The following is a 27,502-nucleotide window of genomic DNA, read 5'->3' as shown; positions in this document are numbered from 1 at the left end:
TAAATATAAAATAAAAAGAGAGACTGGCACAAATCCCTTGTACTGATTGCTTGGCATCTTCACAATATGTTTGGTGCCCTGTTCTCATGGGGCTGGTGCATGCACTTTGTTTCCACACAGCTGCAAAAGAACATTGTTACTGAAAAGCTTCTGATTTTTTTTTTTAAACTGGTGCTTGGTGTATTGCTCTTGTTAACCTAGGGTTTGTGAAAGAATCTTGCTGTACTCTGTGCACGTGGCCATCCTGAGAGGGGATAAGGGAGCTGCTACTCTTAGTAGGATTGCCAATTTTGGTTGGATGTATTCCTGGAGGTTTCATCACATGACATAATTCTGGAGACTCCAGGAAAATCCTGGAGGCTTAGCTCTTAGTTAAAGAACTTTTTGTGTGTCAGTGGCAGAGGTTTGTGTTTTTTGGAACTGAAAGGCCAAAAGTAAACAGCAAAAGGAGAAGCTTGAAACTATTGAAGGTTTCCAAGTGTTTGTTCATACAGATATGAGCAGAATCTGTGACAAGCTCTTTTAAAGAGTATCCTTAACATTATTTAATTTAAAAAAAAATTTATTTTTTTTTGGTAAAAGGAGATTTGAAACTTAATTGCATTTTGTGCTATTCAAAGTGGTGTGAGACACTGCTGGTAACTGCAGAGAGAGACATTACCGCCTTCTTCACCCTCCTCAAAGGCTGGATTAATGAGTCCAGGCTCCACAGTCCCCAGAGATACCACAGCTGCTATAGAGCTTTCTGCCACCAGCGATGATGCTCCGTCTGATAGCTCCGCCTCTCTGGCAGCATTCGTTTCCTCCCTGGTAATGGGATCTTCCTTGCCTCTGGAATGTGGATTTTTTCTCCTTTCTATATCGGATTTGTATTTCTTGAAGCCAGGACACCTAGAAAGGGTTTGGAAGTCAGTCATCCACACAAGTAGCAACAATCTCATCTTACATAGTAAACTCAGCAAATACAAGGTGGGGTAACTAAGGTGCTTCAGGAAGCATGATTAACTCTTGTCAGTTACACATTTTCTTTCCAGCAGCTGGTGCTAGCAGAGATTCATTCACATCTCAGCCTCAAATTGAGGCTGGAAGAAGGGGGAGAGAAACTCCTTTGTGAACCTTTTTTTTTTATTGTTTTGTTTTAAGAGACCGATTAGTTTAATTAATCTGAGAAAGGGACAGTAGGAAGGGGTACTCCTTGTTAAAATATTTACCATTCAAGCCCTGCTACTCCCAACGAAGGTGAGAATATATTTTGTGAGGCGTAAGCAAATACTTATTCCCTCTACTCTTTCAGAACTGAGGTAAGAGTGTGAACCACACATTTGAATCACAGAAGTTTTATAGCCTTGAATATGCCATGTTTCTACCAAACCAGCAACATACAAGACTGAGTGGGGCAGCATGAGGAAGTTTGCACTGTTGCTGCTGTACCCATGTTATAATAAATAGAAGTATTTTCTCACCAGGCCTATCCATCTAGTTCCTCTCAGAAGAACCAAACTCAACATTTAAAAAAGAACCCCCAAACCCTGTACCCAGCAACACAACAATCAATGTTACAGAAGAAGCAGGGGAAGGAAAACAAACTCAGGCTATTACCACCTTTGGTAAGAGGATGGATGGCAAGTTCGGTTGGTGATGCAGAAGTGGTATTGGAGGCTCAGTGGCAGATACTATTCCCTGAGTCAGTACTGAATCAGTGCTCCAGAACAATGATACAGGATACTAGGTGATGGGTGGTTACCCTTGTGTCCAAATCAAATTCCATTTGAAGTATTTACATTCTGGCTATTCAAGTACCTCTGCAATTTCACCTACTCTTATTTCTTCCTTGTCACTCTACTCCCGAGCATAGGGTGGCCAAAGATACCTCTCAAAGGCACAGGGCAATCAAACCCAATGTCCAAAATACGTCTGCTTGTTGACAAACTGGAGGCCCAGGAATGGCCCTCAGAGCCATTTCAATTATTAATATTGGCATCTCCCTACTACACTCGAGATCTCTGTAAAATTAACACCTTTCAAGCCAGACTGCGAAGTGCAGGGAAAAATGCCACAAGACTAGTCTCTAAAATTTGCTGCTTTTTCTTTTTTAAATGTACAGATGTAGCTTAGTCACTAAAAATCACCACAAACCCTGATGGAAAATACTTTCAATGTGGTGGTTTTATGCCAGTTAGAATTTAGCTTGAATCACCTTTATGTTAATAGTCCGTATATTTAAAAAAACCACAACATACTAGATTATTGGAACTTGGTTTTGGTACTGATTAAGTCACAACGGACTAAACTGCAAGCCACCATATATGGTCTGAAAGGTTAACCTTCCCATATGTGACTGGATATCCACTGAAGCTGAATGACATTTCAGCCAGCAAAGATAAGATATAGGTGCTTTTAACTCACAGTTACAGGGATCTGGGAAGTGGGGGAAATAAATTATTCAGTGCTGACTGTGTGTGTAAGACTCAAGTAAAACAGTCCCAGCCCTTAAGAGCTTATAGTGTAAGAAGCAGAAACAGAAGATGGAATGCACTGGTAAAACTAGAGAATGGAATAGGTTTATTTTTTGAAGAGGAGCAATGTTTTAAAATAATTGTGAACTCTCAACTTGTTTGTTGAAAGTATGGATAAAGATATTGAGAGCACCTTAGCTTCTAGATACTATAGGAAAATGCAATAGAAACACAAATGCCTGGCTAAAATTGCAAAGATTTCCTTAGCTCAACCACCACCTTCACACTTGTTGACTTTGGTATTGCTACAGACAAGCATGATGTATTTGAACGGTATCAAATCTACTGTGTACTACCCAGTACATACTAACAAAACATGCTGCCACTGAAACTTTGCCTTTGTTTACAATAAAGCTTGCTCCCAGCTCCATTCTGAGCAATCATTAACTAGGAACAAAGGTTCTTCAAACTCCATGGAAAGACTCCTTTGTTGTGTGTGCTTTTCTAAAACCACAGTTCTTTATCTGTTCCAGCTCAGCTAATCGGCAGTGGAAATGCCAAAAACATCTGTGCTGAGAAGTGCAATGAAAAGTCAGTCTCCCTTTCTCTGCAGAACCCAGTTTCAGTTGCATCTATGCTTGTGAAAGAATGAGGGCAGATAATGGCATTACAAATATGTGATTCAGCAAGTGCATAATGCACTGAGTGAAGTGACTTCCAGTATTTGGATCAAAGACTTGTGTTACACACATCTTAATTGGACCAATTAAGCTGGCAGCATTTTATTGTACCCCTTGTCTCTCTTCTGTAAATACTCAGGAGCCATGCACTGTGTCTGAAGCAAGCGGTATGTATGTTTATAATTACTTCAAGGAAGCAGGTGCATAAGGACCATTCTGTGAAAAAGAGCACTGTATTCAGAGGCTTGTTACATTCAGTTGGGCATTGCTTCTGTTTATCTGTCTAGGTAGACAAGTAGTTTAACCTGTATCCTCAACACAGATGTACTAACCACCCAAACACATAAGCACATTGTCCTCATCCTCTCACTTTACTGGCCCCTCCCTTTGTCATCTCTGCCTGATATTCTCGTTTGTTCTAGGTAAGGAAACCATCGTTCTGTTTGCTAAGGCACCACAGATAGTGCTAAGTTACTAACTAATAGTTATGTGATGTAAACATATATGCACCTGTTCTGTAAGTGGGCTTCTAGTTCACACCTCTGCATAGTCTGCTGACACTCTTTCTGGAAGGGACAGAGGATAGTCAACTTATCCAGCAGGTTTCTCACTAGAAGGCTAGACTTCCGGCAGTGTTGGAAACTCAGTTTTTTCCGATCCATGGGACAAAAGTTATACTCCTGCATGAAGTTCTCAAGGCACTTGAAACAGTATGTGTGTCCACAGGGTGTATCCATGGGCTGGAGCAAAGGCTGAAGGCAGATATGGCAAACCAGTTCATCATCCACTTCATCTTGGAAGTTATAAAGATGATTGTCCTGTAACAGGTGGCACTGGCCACATTTATGGCAAAGTTCACTGATTTTGGAGACCTGCTCTTCCACTGCAGGGTCAGCCATGATATCCAACATCAGAAGAAAGTTTGTCAGTTTGAAGACCAGGAGTTAGTGGTCTGACAGGACTTCTCTAATTAAAAGGGGAGAGAGAGAGAATTAATCACTCTAAATTGTCTAAAATGCAAGTTAAAGAGGCCACTGTCAACTTGAAATCTAGTCAGTTAAAAATAAGTTAAATCTAGTTTCAAGAAGCACAACTGTCCCAAGTCCCCCTGCCAATTTTTGTGATTTTGCATTTTTCTATTCCCCCCCACATCCTTAATTTTTCCTTTCCAATGTAACTATGAGAGAGACCCACCCAGGCAGCAGGGGAAAGTAAGGCCCTGATTCAACAAAGCATTTGTGCATCTGTTTAAGCATTTGGGTGATTTGGATCCCGAAAGATTATGCATGGGAAATAGTGACACTAACTAGACACAGTTCTGTCAAATACACAAAGTGAAATTAACTGAAATTCTTATTCCTTCTAATTACAATAATAAGTGCAAGAAAAGTGATTAAGTGACAGTTTCCTTGTCTGCCTTTCTGGTTGGTATTGAATGTATTTGTCTTAAAGAGACGGGGATTAGTGTATTTCTTTCCCTCCCACCCCTCCACCTTCACCTCCACACCCACCCCCCCCAAAAGAGAGAAGGTTGAAAGGAAATTTTAAATCTAGGAGGCATTTCCTTCCTCCCAGTCCTCTCCTTCCCAAAAAGGAAACCCTGTTAGTTTTAACCATGAGTGTATGGTTCACTACTCACACAAGTACACATTCTGTGTATGTTCGAACAAGTATTCTATGGAACTAAAAAAAACAACTGCTTTATAATGGAGGATAGAAATACCCACCCAGGCTACTACATAATTCACTACAGTGTACCAAAAATGACTGAACTTCATTGGCTTAGTAAATAAATCTGAAAGTTGTGGAGGATGAAGATAATAGGACACATTCAAGCTCTCTGCAGCTGCAACTATATTGATGGAGTTACATTCTGAACATTGCCTTGCTTGGCAAGCAGAGACAAAATTGTCACATTGAGGATTTTGTTTTTTAATCTGGCAGTTATAATATAGTGAGCCATATGGTACTGCACAAGGCTGGAATTCTACATCCTGCACTTTTCTAAAACTTTCATAAAAATAATTAGGACTGAGATATTTCTAGTGTCAAAAGTGCAAGATGATAAATTTTGTACTTGGATGAAGTGTCTTGAAACAATTCCTTTACAGAATGTGGAAAAAAGTTTAAATCTTGGTGAAAACTGGTCTATACAAATGCCTGGAGGAGAATGTACAGCGGAACAGTAACTTATCAGGAACAGTAAGCAAAAGTCAGTCCGGAGTTTCTAATAACAAACAGACACCATGCTACTTCAATACTTGTCAAACACACAAAAGTCAGCTTTTTAATTAATGGGCTCGTATCACAAATGAAACCATTTTGTTTTGCATATTGTTACTTTGTCATGGAAACTTACACACTTCAGAAGTCCAACAGGTGCCAGGGTACAGGGAGGACGGAGGGTAAAACATTAATAAATAAATAAATAAATACATCAGGCAGTAAGATGTTTTCTCCCCATTCAATCGCTCTGCCTGAGAGCCAGTGTCACCCCATGAGTAGGAGCTTACATGGGATATCTAGTTCAAGTGCTTTGCTTATGTCTAGTTTTTACTGTAAGTGACTCGTATCACTTCCCACTCTAGACAAAATAGGAGGCATATTTCAGATAATGGGAGAATGTTAACAATACACAAGCCTATGTAGTACAGATGAAGGATGTTGTATCCCACGCTCCAGCATTGTAGAAGCCCCCGTGTTGTGCCAGCTGCAGCAGGCGTGTACATATAGTACATCTAAAGCACACAAGCACAGCCTCTCTTGCCATATATTTCATACAAAAGGACACATTTTGATCTTCACATATCTTGAAAGCTAAGAGGTAATGTTACAACTTCAGACAAGCCCCTGACACCACCAAATACTTGCAATCAGTCAGCCCAATACCATCAACTTAACACCCCCACCTGTCCACCCCACACTTTCCAAAACTCAATAACTATCAGTAAGACACAGAGGCACAGCTGTGGTTTTGGGTTTATACTACATTTTAATAGTTGCATAAAACATTTTGGCAGGTGATTAAACAATACATAGTTTCTCAGTGAAAACCAAGAATTCACTCCTACTTTTGCTGATAAGCCACAGTAGGCCTTTTCAAATGTATCCTACAAGGTTTCATTCTCTGCTCTTTGTGCTACAACATGAGGAGGTAAATCCCATATGTCATTTCTAGACTAGTGAGAAATGGACTTCTGTATCTGAATCCAGTAAATATATTTCTTATAAATTCTATTTCCCTATAATCCCACTGTTAACTCCAAATCTAATTTTTGAAGGTTCCATATTTAAAAATAGGAAACTGGACACCCAATTTGTCTAACAACTCCAAGTGCTCAGATAGGATTTACCTTACATCACTGTCCTTTCAACAAAGAGGAAGTTGCTTCAGATGTTTGGGAACCTAAACCTGTCACATCAGTGATGAAACCCAGCCCACACCCATCGCCAAGGTAGTAGTTTGTGAACAGCACTAGTGAAGTGGCAAGCCTCAACATGCCCACTGGCTGTTCAGTGATTTCAAACAAAAAAACAGATGTTCTGTGTAAGTAAAATTAGTAAGAAGTTACTCAGCAAAGACAACTGCTTAAGAATCAGTTTTGTTACACTAAATGTTTGGAGGATGCAGTTCCAGCACTGAGGGTTTGGTTCTACTCTCACACTGGTCTGAGTGCATTAGCTTTTACAGAGTCGCTCTAGTCTAGTCACTCTTATACCAAAAGTGAGAGCACAATCAGGCCCTGTAAATTCAGATTCAAGTTCTAAAGATGCAATTTAAAATACGCCTGGAGTCGTCATGGGAAGCTTCTATCAAGTTTAAACTTCTCATCTTCAAGGGCCAAAAATCAACTCTGTCCCCACTCCATCTCACAACACACTCTCGTTTCTTCTCTCCTGTTTCACTCCAATTATACCACTCTCAACGTCACTTAGCTTCCTTCCCGTGCTTCCACTTTTTTGACTTCTTCTGGGTTGTGGCTTAAGACAATGTGACAAGCCCCCTATATTATTCAAATCTGGCCCTAAGACCCATTCTTCCCACAAACACCAACTACATCAGTCAAATGCCTTGTCTACCCTAACACGAAGAAAAATGTTGTCTTTTACTCTTTGCACTACACAAAACACACAATATGAAGCAGCCACAGGGCAAAGTTAGATCCTAAATAACTGTGTTTACTAAATATACACAACCCTGTAAGGTCTAGCTCAGTGGTCCCCAACACGGCACGGGCACCATGGCGCCCACCAGGGCATCTATGTGCGCCCACGTACTGGCCGGCGGACAAGCATCCGTCGAAATGCCGCTGAAAAGCGGCGTCACCAAGGGGCGTTGCCACCAAAATGTCGCCGAAAAGCGGCGTCACCAAGAAGCGATGCCGCCGAAATGCCGCTGATTTTCGGTGGCATTTCAGCGGCAATGCCTCTTGACGTTGCTGCTTCTTGGCAGCATTTCGGCGGATGCTTGTCCGCCGGCCATAGTCCTCGGTGGCTCGTTATCCGGCGCCCGCCACCCGGAAAAGGTTGGGGACCACTGGCCTAGCTGCATGCTATTATTGCTCTTGCCTATTTTCTGGGTGCTTCTAAAACACAGAATATAGTGAATGCCACTGGAGAGTTCAGACTATTTAAAGAGATACTACCCTATTCCTATACACTAAAAAAAAGGAAGAGGATAAAGCGGGAGGAATAAATCCTAGAAAGCAAAAACTTTCTTCTAGATTTCTCAGTATTTCATGTCTTCCATGCGCTAGAGTGCAAATTCCTTAGGAAGGAACTGTCGTGTTTTGGCTTTACCACAGCAAATACATCACGGGTTCTTACACACATAAAAGTACAGAACCTCAGAGTTACGAACACCTTGGGAATGGAGGTTGTTCATAACTCTGAAATGTTTGTAACTCTGAACAAAACATTATGGTTGTTCTTTCAAAAGTTTACAACTGAACATTGACTTAATACAGCTTTAAAACTTTACTGTGTAGAATAAAAATGCTGCTTTCCCTTTTTTTTAAAGCAGTTTACTTTTAACACAGTACTGTACTGTATTTATGTGGGGTTTTTTTGTCGCTGTTGCTGTCTGATTGTGTACTTCCAGTTTGAAATGAGGTGTGTGGTTGACTGATCAGTTCGTAATTCCGGAGTTCATAACTCTGAGGTTCTACTGTATATCCTATTTTCTTGTACTATAACACTGAATCACAGAATAATAGAAATTAGGTCTCTTCCTTTCTCGATTAGGTTGTCTAGTCTGCCAATGCAAAACTATTCCCTGCAATATGTTAGTGGATTGACTATTCTTGCCAAGTGATGGAGCTTCCAACACTCCTTGTATCAGATATAGATCCCCAATATGTGCTCAGCTGCAGCATTAGTAATAGCACTAATAAATTATGTAGTGTGCCAAGAAACACACAAATACTGAATCTTTCAGTACCATTTCAGGCTATGGAATTCCAATTAAAATTAAATTCAGATAATACAAACTTGCAAATACTGATTCAATACTCTCATAATTGGGATATTTTAACAAGGAATGCTAGTCTAAAAAATAAACAAACACACATCTTCCCAAGGTTATACTTCTGACCATACTAAGCTTCTCTATATTACTGTAGTACTTCTTTTAGAGAAAAATAATTGTGGTTGTTCTTGGAGTACCCAGATATTAAAGCATCACTGTTTGCAATGCTATCATTTGAAGTTCTGTCATTTCCACTTCCTGTTTTCAGCACTTAGCTCAATTATAAAAAAATAAAACAGTTTGGAGCACAGATGTGCAAAATCCAATCTAGGTCTATCTAAGGTTCTTACATGTGCTCCCTTCCCTGCAATTCTCATATCTAAACACCTGACAATCTTTCATGTATTTATCCTCACAACACTCCAATGAGGTAGAGAAATAGTATTATTCTCACTTTACAGATGGGGAACTGAACCACAAGTGACTTGCCTAATGTCATACAGGAAGTCTGTGGCAGAGCAGAGAATTGAACTCAGGTCTCTCAAGACCTAGGTCCAAGACTTTATGGGAAAAACAATTATATATTGGTGGGAGGGTGGGGAACTGAGGCGTTCAGATAAGCCATTTTGGTTTTGGTTCATCTAATTCTGAACTAAAAGCTGACATAGTTATGTAGAAACAAACTTCTTTCTACCTTTGTGAGCAAAATGGTCAGCGAGACCTAGAAAACTTTACATATTACAAAATAAGGGAACATACAGTTACTACTTGTACTGTAGAAAATATTTTGGTAGTTTAAAAGTTTTATATTATGCGATTAGAGGAAAGCGTTTATGTAATGCCAACAGACGCTGGTTGTCAGGATTGAACTTGGGGCCTCTGGAGCTTAGTGCATGAGCCTCTACCACATGAGCTAAAAGCCAACTGGCTGTTAGCGAAGGCTGTAGAGCAGACTCATTTTATCTCTGTCTCTAAGGGCTTGTCTATATTACCCACTGGATTGACAGGCAAAGACCGCCGAGCACTCTCCTGTTGACTCCAGTAGTCGACAGGAGAGCCTCAGCCATCGACTTACTGCAGTGAAGACATCGCGATAAGTAGATCTAAGTACGTTGACTTCAGCTATGTTATTCACGTAGCTGAAGTTGCGTAATTTAGATCAATTCTCCCTCCCCCCCAGCCTAGACCAGGCCTAAATGGTCTCACTGCCACTAGATGGGGGAGAACACCACACCCAGAAGGTGTGTGGGTTACACTTACATGCTACATTGATTCCATGCAAAGCCCCAAGATAAAAATCTCAAAATTAATTTTTAACTAACTACATACAGTGCATGCCTAAATTACGTAAACTGTGCAATAGTTCATTGCAATAATATTATTTTACTTATTAAGTTTATGAACACATTTCCCTGGGAGACTGGAAATGCAACATTCCAATTACTGGATTAAAAACAAATAAGAGCGGCGACAATTAATCTAAATTCCTTGGATGGCCAAAACACAAATCCAGAGCATGCTGGGTTGGCTGAGATCATGGATACAAATATAAAGTTCTTGTAAGCATCAGCACCCTCCTGACTGCTCAGAGCAAAGACGACAAAGACAGCAGCCAGTGCAACATACATCGAAATATATCTAGGACAGTATGAAAGAATAGGAAAATAACTGAAACTTTCTGCAACTTTGTGTGACCAGTTTTCACACAATTGCAAAACGTTGCATCTTCATAAAATGGTGAATTAGCTGGAAAAAACATGCAGAATTTTGCTAATTTTCACAATGAAGAGCTTTGGTTTTTTAAGCTAAATTTGGGCTCCATCTTGAGTGAAAGTTTAGCATCCAGAAAAGGGACCAAGTTCATGTGAAATACAGTAATGCTCATATGTTAAGCATTTAATGTTGCTAATATGTTTCACAACCCTAGTTCAGCTGCTGTCCAGCCATGGTGCAGAGATAATTGTTGCTGTTATTGCTAAGCACAGACTACTTTAAAAAAATGTTAGGTTTAAAAACAAAACACCACCACTTAAGGTAGGCTAACTTTAAATACACAGGATCAACTCCAGGAATAGTTTTCAAAGGGGACACCATTCATTCTGGTATTCTATTGCTGTTCCTTACTGTTCTTTGCTTAATATTGCCAAAGATTAAACTACCAGAGGTAAAAGCACCAAAGAAAAGCAGCTACAATCAGCATGTCTTTGTACAGCTAAAGAAAAGGTGATCCTTTTAATGATTAACTTTAGGAGTTATAATAATAAGACATCTCTGAGAGCATTTTTAATCCAGTCTCTAGTACGTTATTGTGAAGCTCTGTCTAGTTCTGGGTGTACTGACCAGGGAAAGTCAAGTTAGCACTCCTTTAGCACACTAAGCTTAAAGAGATACCACCAATTTAAAAATCTTTCTTCTATCCCAACCATTTTGACCCACTGTTTAACCAGTAAGATTACAATAAATGAAAGGGGATTTGGGAAAAATAATTTTCTCTTTTCATTTAGTTCATTTCACAGAATTTTGTGTGGATATTTCTTACAGCAACAAATAGAGAAACTAGTTACCAGAATAATAAGAAAATGATTGTAAAACCATAAAAAAGGCAGAGGACATCAGGGGCAGATGTAATATCAGAAATTGTTTTAAAAATGAGAAAATAGTAGACTTCAAAATGGGTGTCTATTAAACATTATTCTTACTGGAGATGTGCTAGCATGGTTTGACTGGCCAATGTAGACAGAAAAAAAGTTTCTGGAACAAGGCTTAACGAAGTAGGAAGCTGGAAGCATGACAGCCTTAGGGCTTGTCTACACTGGCAATTTACAGCCCTGAAACTTGCTGCGCTCAGGGGGGTGTTTTTTCACACACACACCCCCGAGCAAGGAAGATTCAGCGCAACCACACAAGCCACGTTAAAGTACTGCCGCGACAGAGCTTTAGCATTGCCAGTGTAGACTAGCCCTTAGTCTAAACAAGGGCCCCAATTCAGCAAAGCACCAAAGCATGTGTTTAAATCCATCCCTATTCAGTAAAGCACTTAAATGAGTAGAGGACTAAGTTTCTTTCCTGCTTTTATTTATATGAATTTTGCAAACTGGTGTGAAATGTTATACTAATGAAATCAAACACAGCAGTAGGCCCGATTCCCCCCTCTGCTTTCACTGGTTTTACACCATGTGACTAACTTCAACTAAAAGACTCCTGATTTACAGTGAACATGAGGAAAGAATCAGAACACTTCAGTATTGAGAAAATGCTGACTTACCTATTTATCTACAAGTGCCTTACAAGCCAGAATTATATGAATGCCACAAATTTCAGTGTAGAGTACTTAAGGCAGGGGTCGGCAACCTTTCAGAAGCGGTGTGCCGAGTCTTCATTTATTCACTCTAATTTAAGCTTTCGCGTGCCAGTAACACATTTTAATGTTTTTAGAAGGTCTCTTTCTATAAGTCTATAATATATAACTAAACTATTGTTGTATGTAAAGTAAATAAGGTTTTTTAAAAATGTTTAAGAAGCTTCATTTAAAATTAAATTAAAATGCAGAGCCCCCCGGACTGGTGGCCAGGACCCGGGCAGTGTGAGTGCCACTGAAAATCAGCTCATGTGCTGCCTTCGGCATGCGTGCCATAGGTTGCCTACCCCTGACTTAAGGTATTCCCAGAGAACAAGAGCAGAGGACTAGACCTAGCAGTTTTACTGCAATCAAAGTAATTCCATTGACTTCAGTTGTGTTTCTTCCAATTTACACCCGTGTAAAAGATCAGAATCCAGCTCAGACTCTTTCAAATACCTAGACAGTACAGTATTGTTCATACTGAGGATGTGTCAGCATTTCTATTATGCACCATCTTCTCTTCTCATTTTAGAGCTATCCCATGGAAATTCTCTCCAGAATGAGCTGTATTACATCAGGTCCCCAATATGATGCAAGTTTTTTTAATATTACAGCATATCAGTTGCATTTGTTACAAGACCATAATTTCTTTTAAAGCTATTGCCTGTGAAATGACACCTTTACAAAGGAGGATGTAGCTGACTTGAATGGCACTCTACTGGGAAATAATTAGTACCTTAGGCTTCCTGGGGAAGTAAAACAAACCAGACAAGGCAGGCAAATAAAATATCCACTTCTTGGACCAGTTAATGATACAGCAACATCACTGATCTAACAATTCTAACATTCTAAAGCAACACAACTCTATGCTTGAATCTCTTCTTACTTACAAGAGTGTAATTTGATTTGATTTTTCAATAATTATTCCTAATTCACATCCATGTAACACAAAGAGAATCTAGCCCTGTCTTTAAATGAACATTGTCTGGGTAATAATTCCAAAGGGGTTCCCCTCCCACCACCTTTTTTATTAAAAAGGTACAATACATATTTACAGAAGTGTCTAAATATAATTATCTCAAAGACCTAAACAATGGGTTTCTTGAGGGCCAAATTTAGCAGAGATTCAGTGGTATGTAAATTGTTCAGAAGACAAGTTTAGGTGGTTAGGTAGTTTTAATTTGTGATTTTAATTCAAAATGTGTAAAATGAATGCCAGGAAAGCAGAAGTAGTGTTAGGTATAGCAGGAAAAGCAGCTAGCAAGTTGATTTCTCATTTTCCCTCCAGACTGTCACTCACCTTATCTATTATACATTTTTGTTAGATGTTTTTTCTGCTACACCCATCTCCCCTCACTTCTCTCTTTGATACACACTTTGAACTTGGCAGCCATGTTTGTCCAAAAAAATAAGTTTATAAGGTTGTTACTCCATCCTTAAATTGATGTTTGTGTAAGCAAGTAGTTTTGTGGAGAGGAATGGAACAGGCATCCAGTGGTGCAATTTAAGGATCAAGCGTCTAAATTTTAATTCATAATCTGAACTTCTCCTGAAATTAAAACACAAAGTCCAAACCAAAACAAAAAGACTAGGAGACCTGAAGTTAAGACTCAGGCTTCATCCAAGTAGCTAGTAGAGAGCTTCTTTCCAAGGTTCTGGTATGCTTTTGAGAAGAAGAGATGAAGACCACATGTCTATCGACTACATGAACAATAGGCATTCCTAATACACATCCTCCTGTGTCTCTGTAAATTCCATTTATTTTAAAGAAAGGAAGATAATACTAAGTCAGCATTATGGTTTACGGGATCTTAAATGTGTAATGTGCATAGGCACGTCTTTGGCATATGCCTTTGTTCCAGTAAAACCCTGCCAGCTACTGCAGTAGCTTGAATAAGCACATGTCAATGCTCATATCAGATCTGGATGTTGTCCATACAATACACGTAAGAAGAAAGCAGCACTACTTTCTACCCACCACAATAATCCCTGAAGATTTCATGGTGAGCAGCATTCCTCGCATTATACAACTGTATTTGAAACTGGGAAACTTTTATAAAATTCAGCATTAAAGACATCTACCCATTGTCATATACCAGTGAAAATAGTATGGGGTGGGGAATCAGGTTGCAGTTCCCATCCTAGTTTAAAAGGGGACTGATTCTGGAGAGAATGTTTATTTTAAAATTAACCCATCTAAACATCAATCCACTTATGGATATCCCACTATTTGCAATTGCTGCTTTTGTGGATTATATGGTAGTTCTATATTGACCCTTTATTTCTTATGGGAAAGTCCTCTAGACTTTAATGTGATTAAACTAATATCTTAATATAAATTAATGTAAAAAGCTTAATTTCTATAGATTTTTATAGTCCTACTTCAGAATTATATCCCTGTGCTAGAATTCTCTATTTTCTGTAGGATAGCTGAAAAACCCATAAGAAGATTATTTTCTATACGACAGTTGCATAAGGGATTAATTTTTTTTCCCCACCACAAGTGATCTGGCATAGCAAGGATAGATTCTGCCCTCTCTTATATCAGAGATACATGAAAGCAGAATTTTAGCCAGTGTGCTGGAATGTGTTTCATCCCAGTCAATTTCATAGCCACAGAGGGAGATGTCAGATGCTAGATTTTGACTTTTTTTTTACTGCAGGATGAAGCAGTAAGGGAAGCTGAACTGTGAATGAAAGTTCCTCAATAAGGCACATTTTGCTCTGTTATACTGGTGTAAGTCTTGACTTATACCAGAGTGCCCCAGCAGAGTTTGGCCCAATGTACATTCAATACCTTCTTGATACATTAGGGACTCAATCTGGCTCAGTGTGCTGAAGTTAGATTTATCAGAGGCAACCCAAGAGCGTGTCTGGAAGAGACAAGTTTCAAACTGCCCTTCTGAGATTCCCCAATTCTGGGCCCACACTACACTGGACTGGTCCTCCAGGCTGCTCTAAGCTGTGCCAGGTGACAACAGCAGTTGTTGGCTGTGCCACTATGGCAGATCTATGCCACCCATGGACACCAACAACCGACAGTGGGTTGTTCTGCCCAGGTTAGAATTTCTGGAGGTAGAGGCCAATTCTGGAACAAAGTTTGAGCCTATCTTTTTTCCATATGTAAACTACAAACGGTCTAATTAAAGCTTTCCCCAATATTTTAATTGAATGTGGGGGAGAAAAGTGAAAAGCAACTCATCATTATGTAAAACTTCAAAATTCTAGACAGTAGAAGCAGAAAAGACCATTGAATTATCCAATCTGCTACCGTCTGCCTGTTTTCAGGCAGAAATGCATTTTGACTTTTAAAAATAAATATTTAGGATTGTATTCTGTTCTGTTATACCTATGCAATTCCACCAGCTTTAATATGGTTATGTGGATGTAATTTAGGGCAGGATTTTATCCTTTCATGTAAGAATTTTCTTGGCTGTTTCTTATTGAATGTAGAGACTAGCAAAAACAAAACTTGTTTCCTTTTCCTCTGTTTTCTTCCAGCTGTGCACTTTCTTAAATTTGCTAAGATAAGGTCAGTCTAATCCAATATCAGAAATATCAATAGCTTCTGTAGAACCATTGTTACCCTATGCTGTGTGCGTGCATGTACATATTTACACTGCGTGTACGTAGATATTTATCTTTAGTTTCTTCTCCTTTCTGGTTAAAGTTGCTGGAGTGACAACACAGGAGACAGAAGTCCTCTTTTTATCCACAAAAACAAGGCAGCAACAGCACACACTTCCCCAGACTGTCAACTGCCAATACTCCTCAAGTTTGCCTTGATAGAATACACAAGAGAGGGAGGATGTTTTCTCTAGAACTATTAATTTCTTGCCCTTTCTTCAAGACTGCCAACAAGGTGGCCAGCTGGCAACCACTGTGCGGTTTTTAGTCACAAAGACGCTCGTACATTGCATTTATTTCATACAGGCTACAGAACACTCCACCAGATGGTAAGAACTTTTGGTTGCTATCAACTGAGCTGCTGGATTCAAACAGGATACTTCTTCAGACTAAGGCTTGCGGGTCAGGGACTGTCCCTGTCTATTCCTTACAGAGAACAATGTCAGCACATAACAAATCCCTAAATTCTCCCTTCATCTGTTATGTAGGGGTTTGGAGCCTATTGCAATCTGAGCCGATATAATTCCTGGTAATGATTCACTGAAGTTCTAATAGATGCAGAATTAAGGCCTAGCATATGAAATCTAGCTGCAAAAATGCAAAGAATCTGGTCAAGTTTTTTCTAAAAAAACAAAACACAATAGTCCATAGAAAGGATTAACTGCCACTGAAAGATATTTTAAAGAATAAGCCTGCTCTAGTTGTCAGAAAAAAATAAATCTTTATAAATTAGACATGCGGTATTTTATTCATAAATTAAAAAACCAGAAGGGACCTCCTGGATCATCTAGCCTAGCACTTCCCCTTCCCAAATAGTTTCTTGCATGGGTCCTGATACTGCAACTTTCTCCACATGAGCAGTCCCTCAAATTCATATGGAGACCCTTTGAACTCAGGGGGATTCTGTGCAGGTGCAGAGATCCACCCACACAAAGCAAGTCGCAAAATCAGGGACATAGAATTGGAGTCTTGATTTATCTCTGGATTTTTGTTTTTTAAACTCAGTTACTAGTCCCGCCCCCCCTTAGTTCCTAAATGTTACCTCCAGATCCTTCCCTGACCACCTTAGTAATTCTTACTATTCCGGAGTTGATGATCACTTACATCCCCTCTATCACTTCTTCTAAACTCTACACATCCAGTTATCTCGTGCCTTTTAATACTCTGGTCACTATTGTAGCCTTCTTTTGGACTATTTGAATGTTTATAATCTGGGGTGGGGGAGCTTGCCAGGTGTTTCCATATTTTGTGAACCCACTCACTCCTGTGATGAGACCTCATGTGCCAAGTTTCAGTCCAGAACAAAAATGTTTTGTCTGAATTACAAACCCTATAAAGTAAGGTGATAAGGGACTGCCAAGTGTTATGCTTAACTATTACAGGAGTGGCAACACTATAATAATCTAACCAAGAACAGGCAAACAAGAGGGGGAGAGGGTTGTAATAATCAGACAAAATGCACTGACACCTGTGAGTAAGACAACAGCTGTAACCAGCGGCTGCTCCAGGCTCCAAGCACATGCCTGGGGCAGCAAGCTGCATGGGGCGCCCTGCCAGTCACTGCAAGGGCGGCAGTCAGGCAGCCTTCAGCAGCTTGCCTCTGGGAGGTCCACCGGTCCCGCTGATTCAGCGGAAATTCGGCAGCGGGTACGCCAAAGCTGTGGGACTGGCAGACCTCCGGCACACAAGCCGCCAGAGGCTGCCTGACTGCCGTGCTTGGGACAGCAAAAAAGCTAGAGCCACCCGTAGCTGCAACCACTTTGGAAAGACATATAAACCAGGATAAAATGATGTGGTTTGATTTTCTACAGCTTTAAGTAAAATTGGTGGAGCAATTTAGATAATGATTTCTTATTGAAACAAAGATCTTGTGTATGAGAGTGTAGAGTGAAAATCTGATGAAGATAGCAGGGAGCACACAATGAGTAACAGAAATGTCAAATGGTTATTATCCCCTTCTATCAGAATAATTAACTAAGGACTCTACCATCTCCAATTTGTAAACTTGCCCCATTAACTATTTGTAGCAAGCTTACAGAACTATACATCATCTGTAGCATAACTTTCAGTGCGCCAAAACCAACAGCTGCTCCAGTAAGTGGGGAAGGAACTTTACTTTAAATATTTCCAAAATGATTACACACTGGTCAACATTTTTAATTTTAAAGTTATTGGGTTCCCATTTTAAATGTAATATCACACAGAAGGTTTAATCAGCTGTGCTTGCAGCACACACTTTAGAAATCTGAAGGTAGAGAGGCCTGTTCGGTTAACAGATTCATTCATGGCATTGCTAGAGACATTATCCAGCTGTTTCTCTATCCTTTACAATACCTATTTCCCAGGCTTTAAAACATTCCCTCCACACACACCAACCTCTCCCAATAACCTCTCTGTATGGCTTAATGGAAACAAAAATCCACTTTCCTTACTGATTCCCCCCCCCCCCGCACTGGGTACATTGGACCTGATTCTCCACTCCATTACACAGTTTCATGCCATAGTAATTCCATGATTTTCAATCATTAAGGATGAGGTTCTATGTAGCAGTGTAGTCAAGGGTAAACACGGCTGAACTGAGTTTACCCTCTTCTCATTTGGGGAATGTGGAATTTAGATTAGTTTACCCACTTCTTTTTATACCACTATGTTACTTGTGCTGAGTCGTAGGGTATGTCTACACTTTGAGCTGGAGGTATCATTTCCAACTCAAGGGGACATTCCCGTGCTATTCTGATGAATCTCATGTGCTAAAAATAGTGTGTAGCCATGGATGTGTGGATGGCAGGAGGGGTTACCTGCCCCCGGTAGATACCTAGCTCTTGGATGGGATTGTGTTCATGGTGGCTAGCTGCTCACACTGCCACAACTACATGATATTTTTAATGCACTAGACTAGCTCAATTGGAGCTAGCAGAGGAATGTCTACTCAAGCTGGAATCACACCTCCAGCTCAAAGAGCACATGTACCCTTAAAGGTACAGCACATAATTGGGAACCCAAAGGGCAGAGGGTGTCTATGACCGATTTAAGCTACATTGTGCCCTTCCAACTATGGGCTTCTCTGGAGACAGCCGCTGCCACTAGCGTAACTTAGACAAATCTGGGGTGTTGTCAAACTTATGGCAGCCTCCCTACGCCATCCAGAATCTCCACAGCCCCCAGGACACCCCATATGCTGGTGCTGTCGAGGGAATCCTCAGGCAGGATTATTCCTCAGGCAGGATTATTCCAGCTAAACAGCAGCCCTCAAACGTTCCTTTTAGACAGCTTATGCTAACTTTTCCAGAAAGACACTCTTGATATTAGTAAGTGAAAAAAGTCTTAACTCTGACATCTCTCAATTTGCCACATAATCATGTTGTCCTCTTCCTTGTCCTTTCCTTTTCTGCCCATGATGTCGTCATCTTCTGTTTTATTTATAGGCTCTTCTATTGCACTTATAACCATAGCATCAATATATGTCCTATATAAATGAATTTAACTTCCCTTTGAGGTAAAGGAGCATTTCTCTATAAATTATATTGAGTTCAATTGGCTCTGCACAGGCCCATGCAGTTTTCTTTGTAGAAATGGGGCTCTGGATGATTTAGCTCTCAAGCAGGGACTCCATCTTCACCTGTATTGCAAAGAACGATTCACGTTTATAGTGCTATATAAGAAGAATTTTACTTTATCTCCTTTTCCTCTCAATCATAACTGAAAACTAGAAAAAAGTCCAGCTAGAATAGATGTGTCTTGATTCTATGCCTCATCTCTGGAAGCTGTGGTCCATATGCAACGCTCAATAAAAACAAACTTTTGGGCCCTCAGATAGCTACTATGTCATCCCTACTTTCAGCAGCTCACAAAATGAGCAAGACTGACTGACTATTTCAGACTACAAGGTGTGAAGCAAAACTGAAACAGTATCTAGAGCAATAAGTGTCTTTTCTCATCAGCTCCATTTTTTTTCAAATATTATCTGAAACCTTTATTCTTCCTTGCTTGTCAATAGATCACATTTCTCTGTTCCCTCTATTATTCACCTATCACTGTATTATTGTATAACAACTCAAGTGTTCTGCATAAAGAACACTATTCCAGCTAAATTGCACTTTGAGATCACTGTCAAGTTAAAACTCAATTCTTTAAAATAAAAAAAAAAAAGTATAATTCTGAAATTCTTAGTGCTTTATGTCCATAGATCTCAAAGCATTTTAAAAAGGTGGGTGAGCACATTACTCCTGTTTTATAGAGGGGGGAACTAAGGTACAGAAAGGATGAGTAGCTTGCCCAAAGTCACATAATGAGAAAATAACAGTCAAAAAATATAACCTAGGTATCCTGACACCTATGAACCACAATGCATTATTTTTGTTAATAAAAACACATAATGAAAAGGAAGACTTACTCTTTGCATTTCACCTAGGTTGGACTGTTCAGTAGATTGATCAGTTTCCTTTTTGTTTACAGTCTATTTCTACAGGCTCTCTTACTCTCTCTCACAACTAACACCCACCCAATTCTGCAACGTTCTCTGGGACCATACTGCCACAAATAACCCCAAAACTTCTAATTGACTTTTAAATGTCACTTACACACCTCTGGCAAGAGGTATTGAAGGGTTCATAACACCTACATTTTTGGGCTAATCTACCTGTATGTGCCCAGAGGATGCCCTTTCAATTGGTATTTAAGGGCACACTTTTTTTGTTGTAGCTTTCGAAAGTCAGACAAGTTCTAACACTAAAATTAACAAATCCTAGTCACCTGCAGAAGCCTTGGTGTCACTAACCAGACTGAGCAGAGTTGTCCACATGGGAGAAGCCTAACTCCCTGTGTGAGGTACCCCAGCTTTGCTGCCTAAACATCCCTCCCACCTGAGTCCTAAGGATCACACTTGCTGACTGGTGGCTGTCTCCCATGCAGGTCCCAAATGCAGGTGTGATGCTCCCGGCATAATTAGCAGCTGGTAGTAGTTACTGACACCTAGGTATTGTGTTTTGCTGCCCTGTTAAAATTTGCTGGTTTGCCTTTCTCCAGCCTCTGGTCCAGAGGTAGCAAACTTTGACAGATGGGGGCACTCCCATCACATTTTGCTATCATTGTGAAATCTCTATTTTAAACTTGGACACACGAAGATATTTTTGTGATTTAGAAAAGCATTCTACAGAGTTAAACTTCAGTGCTACTGTAGGTAAAACTCTGAATGAAGTTGTTATTTCTTTACTAGTCTCTTTCCATTGCAGTTTAGGTCTGCATACAAAACACTGAAAATATCAGACAGCATTGTAAACAGTTTTGAATACGTATGAATACCTTTTATATACCAGCTATTAAGCAGAAAATCCACCTTGTTCTGTATTAGTCTCTCCACCCCATTATCACCATGACACATATTGAAAAACAAGTTTTCAAAGCAAAATTTGAACTTCTGTACTTTGCCACGTACACGCATTGCCCTATGATCTTATTTCAGAGATATTTTCTCAGGCCTTTTTATCAGTGAGGAAACTGAAGTGCCTTGTCTTTCTTTCTTTCCTTGTTTTTCTTTTAAACCTCAGGACAGTTCATATACATGATCTACTCAGTTTTAAAAAAAAACAAAACACCTTTGTAAGCAGTGAGGAAAAGGCCTAAAGGCTGGATTCAGAAAGGAACTAGGCATTGTGATGCTGAGTGTTGCAATGCCCAACTTTTCGGTGCCTAGGAAAAAAAAAAAAGTCACAGGAACAACAGTATGCTCCATAAAGCCTCAGTTAAATTCCTAGGCTCCCTATATAACGAAAGGGGAGATAGGTGCCTTAGACTGTAAGCCACAAAGCCACCACATTAAGCAGGGAAATGCCAAACCTAACCAATGTGAGATGCCTATGAGGGATGTGTCCTAACCCCACCCTGCTCTGAGTTCAGAGCCTAAATGGAGGCTGCAAGGAGGCACTTATCTCTGCTAGCAATTCACAACCAGGAATCCTTCTCCTGGAGTCAGGCTGTTTAGGCACCTAAACTAAGCTGTTTCTTTGAGAAAGAACTAGACAGGCACACAAAACAGCAGCAGGAGGTGGTGGTGATGTCACTGCCTTCCTTATAACTTTTAGCTCAGTGTTTAGCACACTTACCTGGGATGTAGGAGTCCCCCTGTTCAAATCCTTTCTCCCTCTCTGCCTGAGGGGGGAATTGAACCCCCATCTCTGACATCCCAAGCCAGTGCTCTAACCACTGCACTAAAAGTTATGTGGTGGGTGAGAATAGCACACCCATCTCCTCTTCCAGCCAGATTTTGAATGGGACCTGATCCAGTAGGCAGGCTTTGAACATGCCTACTAGATCAGGCACTATATATAGGCATTTACCCACCTGTCTTATCTCTCCCGGTTCATGAATCAGTCTGGAGCATATGCAGGAGAGAAGCCTAGAGTAAGGCAGCAATGCACATGCTCAGAAAGGTAGAAACTAAGGCAGCATGGGCACTTCAACTCAGAAAATGTAGGTGCCATGTGAATTTAGGCACTTACAGAGTTCATCAGAAGTTTTGTGAATCACAGTGGAACCTAAAACTGAGGAACTTAAGTCTGAAGTTTAGGTGCTTAAGTATCTTTGTGAATCTAGCCCTAAGTCTCTATAATGTGGCCATAATATGGAGTGTACATGCCTGACTAGTTCAGATCTTGCTAAGAATGTCAGCCTCCTTCTTTCCAAAACATTTCTCCATATTGTCAGCAAATCTATCCCTTACAGCAGACACAAGCATGCTCTTGCACTGATCAGCCACTGATGTGAGGTGGCTGTTTTAAGCAGATATAACATTTCCCCCCTTGAGCGCTGATTGGCTCAGCTATCAGTTGAGTAAATAGGGAATGACCTGCCAGGTGTGTTGCCTACAATGAAAATATCCTATACAGCTGCAGAAACAAATGCAGAACATGTCTAGTAACTCCCACACCCTGTTTCTGGACCAGGTGATCAGCACAGCACTCTGCACCTGTGCTGAGACACAACATCATAATGTTTTAAGTGAGCTGAAAATATTTTTCTTGTAGCCTAACAGACCGTTTCCTTACTCCTTTGTGGACATGACAGTCATGGGCTCATTAATATTATCATCATAATGTAAGAAAGGCGTAAGAGAGAATGCTGGGTTTGTAAGTTAAATTCTCCTGAGAGCACACAGTAAGGGATAAGGTTTACATCATGTTTGGTTAGCGAGTTGGTAGACGAGATCAAAAAGGAATCTTTACAGTTTAAAGCATGAAAAATGTGGGTCAACTGGTTAACTCTAATGGGAGAGGAGTGCCACCATTTCACATTCATTGCTTATAGAGGGGGCCTAACTGTACAGTGATCAACACCCTTTGTGTGCACTGCAGGATCTATCCACTGTCAAGCCTGCAATCTCCTCATCACAAAAGATGTCCTGACCAGCACAGGGCAGGCAGAAGTGAGATCACCTTAAATCTGAATCTTAAACCACATATAAATTTTGGTCTTATAAAATTTAAATCTCTGTGAAACATTATAAAGGCTTTTCTACATAGGGCAACCCTCAGGAAAGTTAAGATGAGAAGAAGGCAAGCAGTGGAGCACTTTGGACTTAAAAAATGAAATGTGAGTTGCACCTGAAGTATACAAAACTTCTAAAATGTTCAAGCCAGGTCAAAGACCTGATGCTTAATAATGTTTTGGGGAAGGACTCCTGCAATCTTCCATGATTGCTCTGACTACCATTGTCAAAACTAAGGACAGTTGTCTGGAAGTAAAGGGAGTCCTCACAGAGGTTTAATGTGCTATAATTTATGTACATTAAATCCACACCTTTAGTTTGTCCATGTAGCTGCTTCCTTAGTAAGTAAAAAGAAGAGAATAAGGGAAATTTGGGGAGGGGGCTCTTAATTTTTTTCCATTTAAAGTGCTTTAACTAGACACGGACAGAAATTGCAGATATTCAAGGGCAATTACCTCCAATGGCAAAGGAGCAGTGTTACTCCCATAATCGCTATCAGAGTCAAGCTATGAACAACATCTGCATTTAACATCTGAGTCAGTATTATAGTCTGTCTCCTGAATGCTAAGAAAGTGTTTTTACCGCAGAATAACTAACATGCATTAGCTATCCCACTGTAAGAACATAGGAGACATGGCACTGTACTTTCACCAAAAGGCAAAATAGGTGAGGTACATGCTGTGCTCCCCTCCCAAATAATGCAAAGGAGTGACAGAATAATTCATTTAAAAAAACCTCTTTGATTTTGGCAGCACAAAACAGTAAACTCATCAGAATGAAGATCATCACTGAAATGACTCATAACAATGTCGCATATAAGAGGACATAAAATTAAAATGCAATTAGAAATATAAACAATTCAGTAGAAAAAAATGTATGCAACAAGTGAAATAACAGAAGAGTAAGTATGTGTTTCAGTGTTTTCAGGATGAAGGACTACTTACACAAATATGGATCTGTAATAAATTTTCAATTAATGTGTGTGTGTGTGGAGTAGGGAAAAACCATGTCCAAATGGTATTGAATATTATAAGACTGTATTAGGTATAGAGATTCTTTGGGAGAGTACATGCATGTACATGCATGTAGCTAGTGCACCCTAAAGGCTCCAAAAACAAAAAGGCAACAAGAATCTAACATTTATGTATTTAAATTTCATAACTTTAGAGTGCATAACACATTTTTTAATTCTTGTGGTTCTCAATCTTGGTTGTGTATCTATGTTTAGTAAAAATTATAGTAGAAATTTGCCTTTGCAAAGGATTTCATAGAAGATAGCATAGTATCCTTAGGCCAGATTTTTAAAGGTATTTAGGTGACTAGTGGGATTTTCAAAAGCATCTAGGTACTTTCAACCTGGCCTTTAGTGAATACTTGGGAACATACAAGTTATACATACAAGTAATGACATGTGAAAAAGCACTAGAATGCTGCCCAGAGAAGCAAAATAAATTGACAAAGGCAATCCCACTGGCAGATCAAAGGAAACTGAAGGAAAATTTGATACCAACCCAGAAACTCAGCCAGCCTTTAAGTCATATAATCCTAAAGAATAAACTTGCATTATAGAAGAACAAAAATGTAGAATTAAAAGTTGTAATTACAAAATCGCAATAAAAACAGGAACTGTTTATATTAGAAACAATGTGACGGTATTGTCAAAGCTACTAGCAACTACAAATATTTTCAATTATTATTTACTATTAAAATATAAATTAAATAGCACACGGACATTCCTCAGCACCATGTTTACAAAGGAACGCGATGAAGAGTAATAAAAACAACTATTTAAAAAGTAAATAAAGGAGACCCTACAGTTACAGGGGGCTGCCCGAGTGGGACTTTCCTTGTCATCAGACCAGCGATCCAAGCCAAGCCTGTCAATTGGGATGAGGCTTTATTTATGCAGCCCTGTAAACTAACTGAGAAGGGATTATTTTAAAAACCCTACAACGATGTATGTCAATTACCGGGGGTGGGGGCGGCGATCTGTAAAACATTTTGCCCAAGCCAGTTCCCTGTAGCAGCTCGGTACAGAATTGCCCTGTGCCTCTCCTCCCCCACCCCGGCAACCAGCTCCCCCCTATGTGCCACCTCCTCTCCGCACCTCCCTGCCCGGGCCGGGCACCACAGGGGGGGGACCCCTGGGACCCTCCCGCCAACAAGCCCCCCCGAGGAGGGGCGCGGTCGCTGCCCAGCTGGGACTCACCTGGCGGCGCAGGTCGGGGCGCCCAGTTCCGGCCCGGCCTGTGGCGGACCCAGCGGGGCGGCGGCGAGCGCGGCTCGGCCGGCGAGTTTCCGGGCGGGGGAGAAAGTCGAAACCCGCGTGAGGGGAGGAGGCAGCGCAGCCGCTCAGGTGTCTGCGCCCGGCCCCTGCTCCCGCCCAGCAACGGCTCCCGGCCCCTCCCGGCCCGGCCGGGGGCACCTGGCACCGTGCTGCTGCTGCTGCCGCCGCCCTCTCCCCAGCGCCACCCTTCGCTTCCCCGCTCCCCTCTGCCCAGCCCGGGCACGCGGCACCCTGGGCTCCCCAGCGCGCGCCCCGCCCAGGTACCTGGCGGGGGGAGGGGGTGAGTGAGTGAGTGACAGGCACCGGCTCCTGCCCGGCGCCCCGCTTCCATGGCGCGCGCACCAGCCCGCCTGGCACCGCGCGCTCAAACTTGGGCACGGTGCCCCCCCCCCCCTCCGCCGGCTGGTGTCACTTTCCGAGGCGCGCAGCGCTCGGCCGGACACACCCAGAGCACCTGGGGCGGGCCCCAGCTAGGCTTCCCCACAGCTCAGCGACGAGGGGGGCTGGGCAGCTCGGGCGTTCCTCTCAGCCCCTGTCTAGACTAGGAGGAGAGAAGGCTCAGTCACCACCCAACCTAGCGCCTCTCCCTCGGGGGGATTCCTCTGCCACTTCCTGGCTTTCCTCTCTCCTGGCAGTTGGCATCCAGGGGGGAGAGGGAGATATGCCCTGCAGTGATAGCCAGGTGGTTTGCTGCCCTGTGCCTATGCAAATACCACTCTGTCCAGCCTCCCCTCCTCAGGGAAGGAATAGACTGTCATTACGCTGCTGCCACTCCCAAAAATGTGCCCTTTTATTATAATGAATGGAAGAAAGAAGATTGGCCTGAGACCATAGAAAGCCGCTGCACACATAAAACAGGGGCCCATATAGTTTGGATAACAGCCTGAAATCTGTCCCCACTTTAAATCCTACTTCCATTGTGGGGAGTCAGTAATTGGCTAATTAATAATGCATAGACTGAGAAGCAGTTGGATGTCACTGTTCAGCTTGTATGAGTCCGGCCAAATGTAAATAAAAATTATACATATTTGGCCTGTATCCCTCTCCTCCTTCCTTCATATGTTGCTTGTCTTCTTAATCCCCAGTCCATTCAGAGGGACTGTTTGTAGAGCGTAAAGTTAAACTCATGCTAACTAAATACCTGCCATTTTTGCAGGTTGGAGCCTTAAAGTTAAGCTGTTTGGTACAGGGACTGCGTCTTCATATCTGTGTGTGCGGACAGTGTTCTTGGGCAGTGGTTCTCAATGGGTCCGCAGCCCCTTGGGGGGCCATGAGCAGGTTTCAGGGGGTCTGCCAAGCGGGGCCGGCATTAGATTTGCTGGGACCTAGGGCAGAAAGCCCAAGCCTGAGTTCTGCCACGCAGGGCTGAAGGAGTTGAAGCCAAGCCCCACCGCATGGGTGGAGGAGCTGTGTTGCTGTACAGGTCGCTTGGGTGGCTGGCTGGCTGGTGGAGGGGCTGGGGCTGTGCAGGTCAGCCATGACGTGGATGAAAACAAAGTGACCATGACATGTGCATGTCGAAGATACTCTTCATGTCCTGACAACTATTGATCAGCACCAGCAACAAGATTCAGACTGAGTAAGTAAACCAAAAATTATATTCACTTTTTTATTTTTGTATCTATATTATCCTTTTCTTTTTTATATTCTATATGTAAGTGTTTAACTGTATGACTATCAATTTAATACAGTTTTTAATCTACTGGATATGCATAAAAACAGTTTGGCACAGGTGAGCCAGGGAGTTTTTATAGCATGTTGAGGGGGGGACTCAGAAAGAAAAAAGTTGAGACTTGCTGTTCTAGGGTATTCTGCAGGTGCCTAGCACTGGCTTGATTTAACTTTTAAGGTTGTCTCTGATCCTACCTCCTTGATTCTTAGACCATCATCTGATATATTTAAACTAGCTATGTAAAAATTCCACCAAATACCGTGAAAATGTATGAATCCTTTAGCTTTTTAAGATTGGGGAACAGGTGATTGATTGGCATATGCCACTTTTACCCAGCTGTACTCAAAATACTAGGTGAAAGAGAAGAAAAAAGAGGCTCTTAATAAAGCTGGTTGAAAAAATGCAGAACAAATTTTGTAAGTTACTTTTGCTGAAATTTCAATTTGTTGACACCTTTCAGCCATACTAAAAGTTGGTCATAAACCGCAAC

General features: G+C 41.2%; 1 protein-coding gene across 4 annotated transcripts in view; it reads right to left on the bottom strand.

The window, feature by feature from the left end:
• Positions 1–24,889, bottom strand: part of LOC123377649 (ligand of Numb protein X 2-like) — a 40,008-nt gene extending 15,119 nt beyond the window's left edge. Inside the window, exons 1-3 of one of the 4 annotated variants that reach the window (XM_045030797.1) lie at positions 24,869–24,889; positions 3,647–4,102; positions 662–891 (exon numbers count right to left, since the gene is read on the bottom strand). In XM_045030797.1, coding sequence (XP_044886732.1) covers positions 662–891; positions 3,647–4,047 — 631 coding nt within the window. In that variant the 5' untranslated portion in view covers positions 4,048–4,102; positions 24,869–24,889. Of the gene's footprint in view, positions 1–661; positions 892–3,646; positions 4,103–19,963; positions 20,333–21,671; positions 21,847–21,909; positions 22,279–24,868 lie in introns of those variants that run through there. The other 3 variants (XM_045030795.1, XM_045030796.1, XM_045030798.1) reach the window with 3 other exon arrangements.
• Positions 24,890–27,502: the final 2,613 nt, after the last annotated feature.

The sequence above is a fragment of the Mauremys mutica genome, chromosome 9 (assembly GCF_020497125.1).
Source record: "Mauremys mutica isolate MM-2020 ecotype Southern chromosome 9, ASM2049712v1, whole genome shotgun sequence".
NCBI classification, from domain to species: domain Eukaryota; kingdom Metazoa; phylum Chordata; order Testudines; family Geoemydidae; genus Mauremys; species Mauremys mutica.
This window is presented reverse-complemented; position numbering and strand designations above follow the sequence as displayed.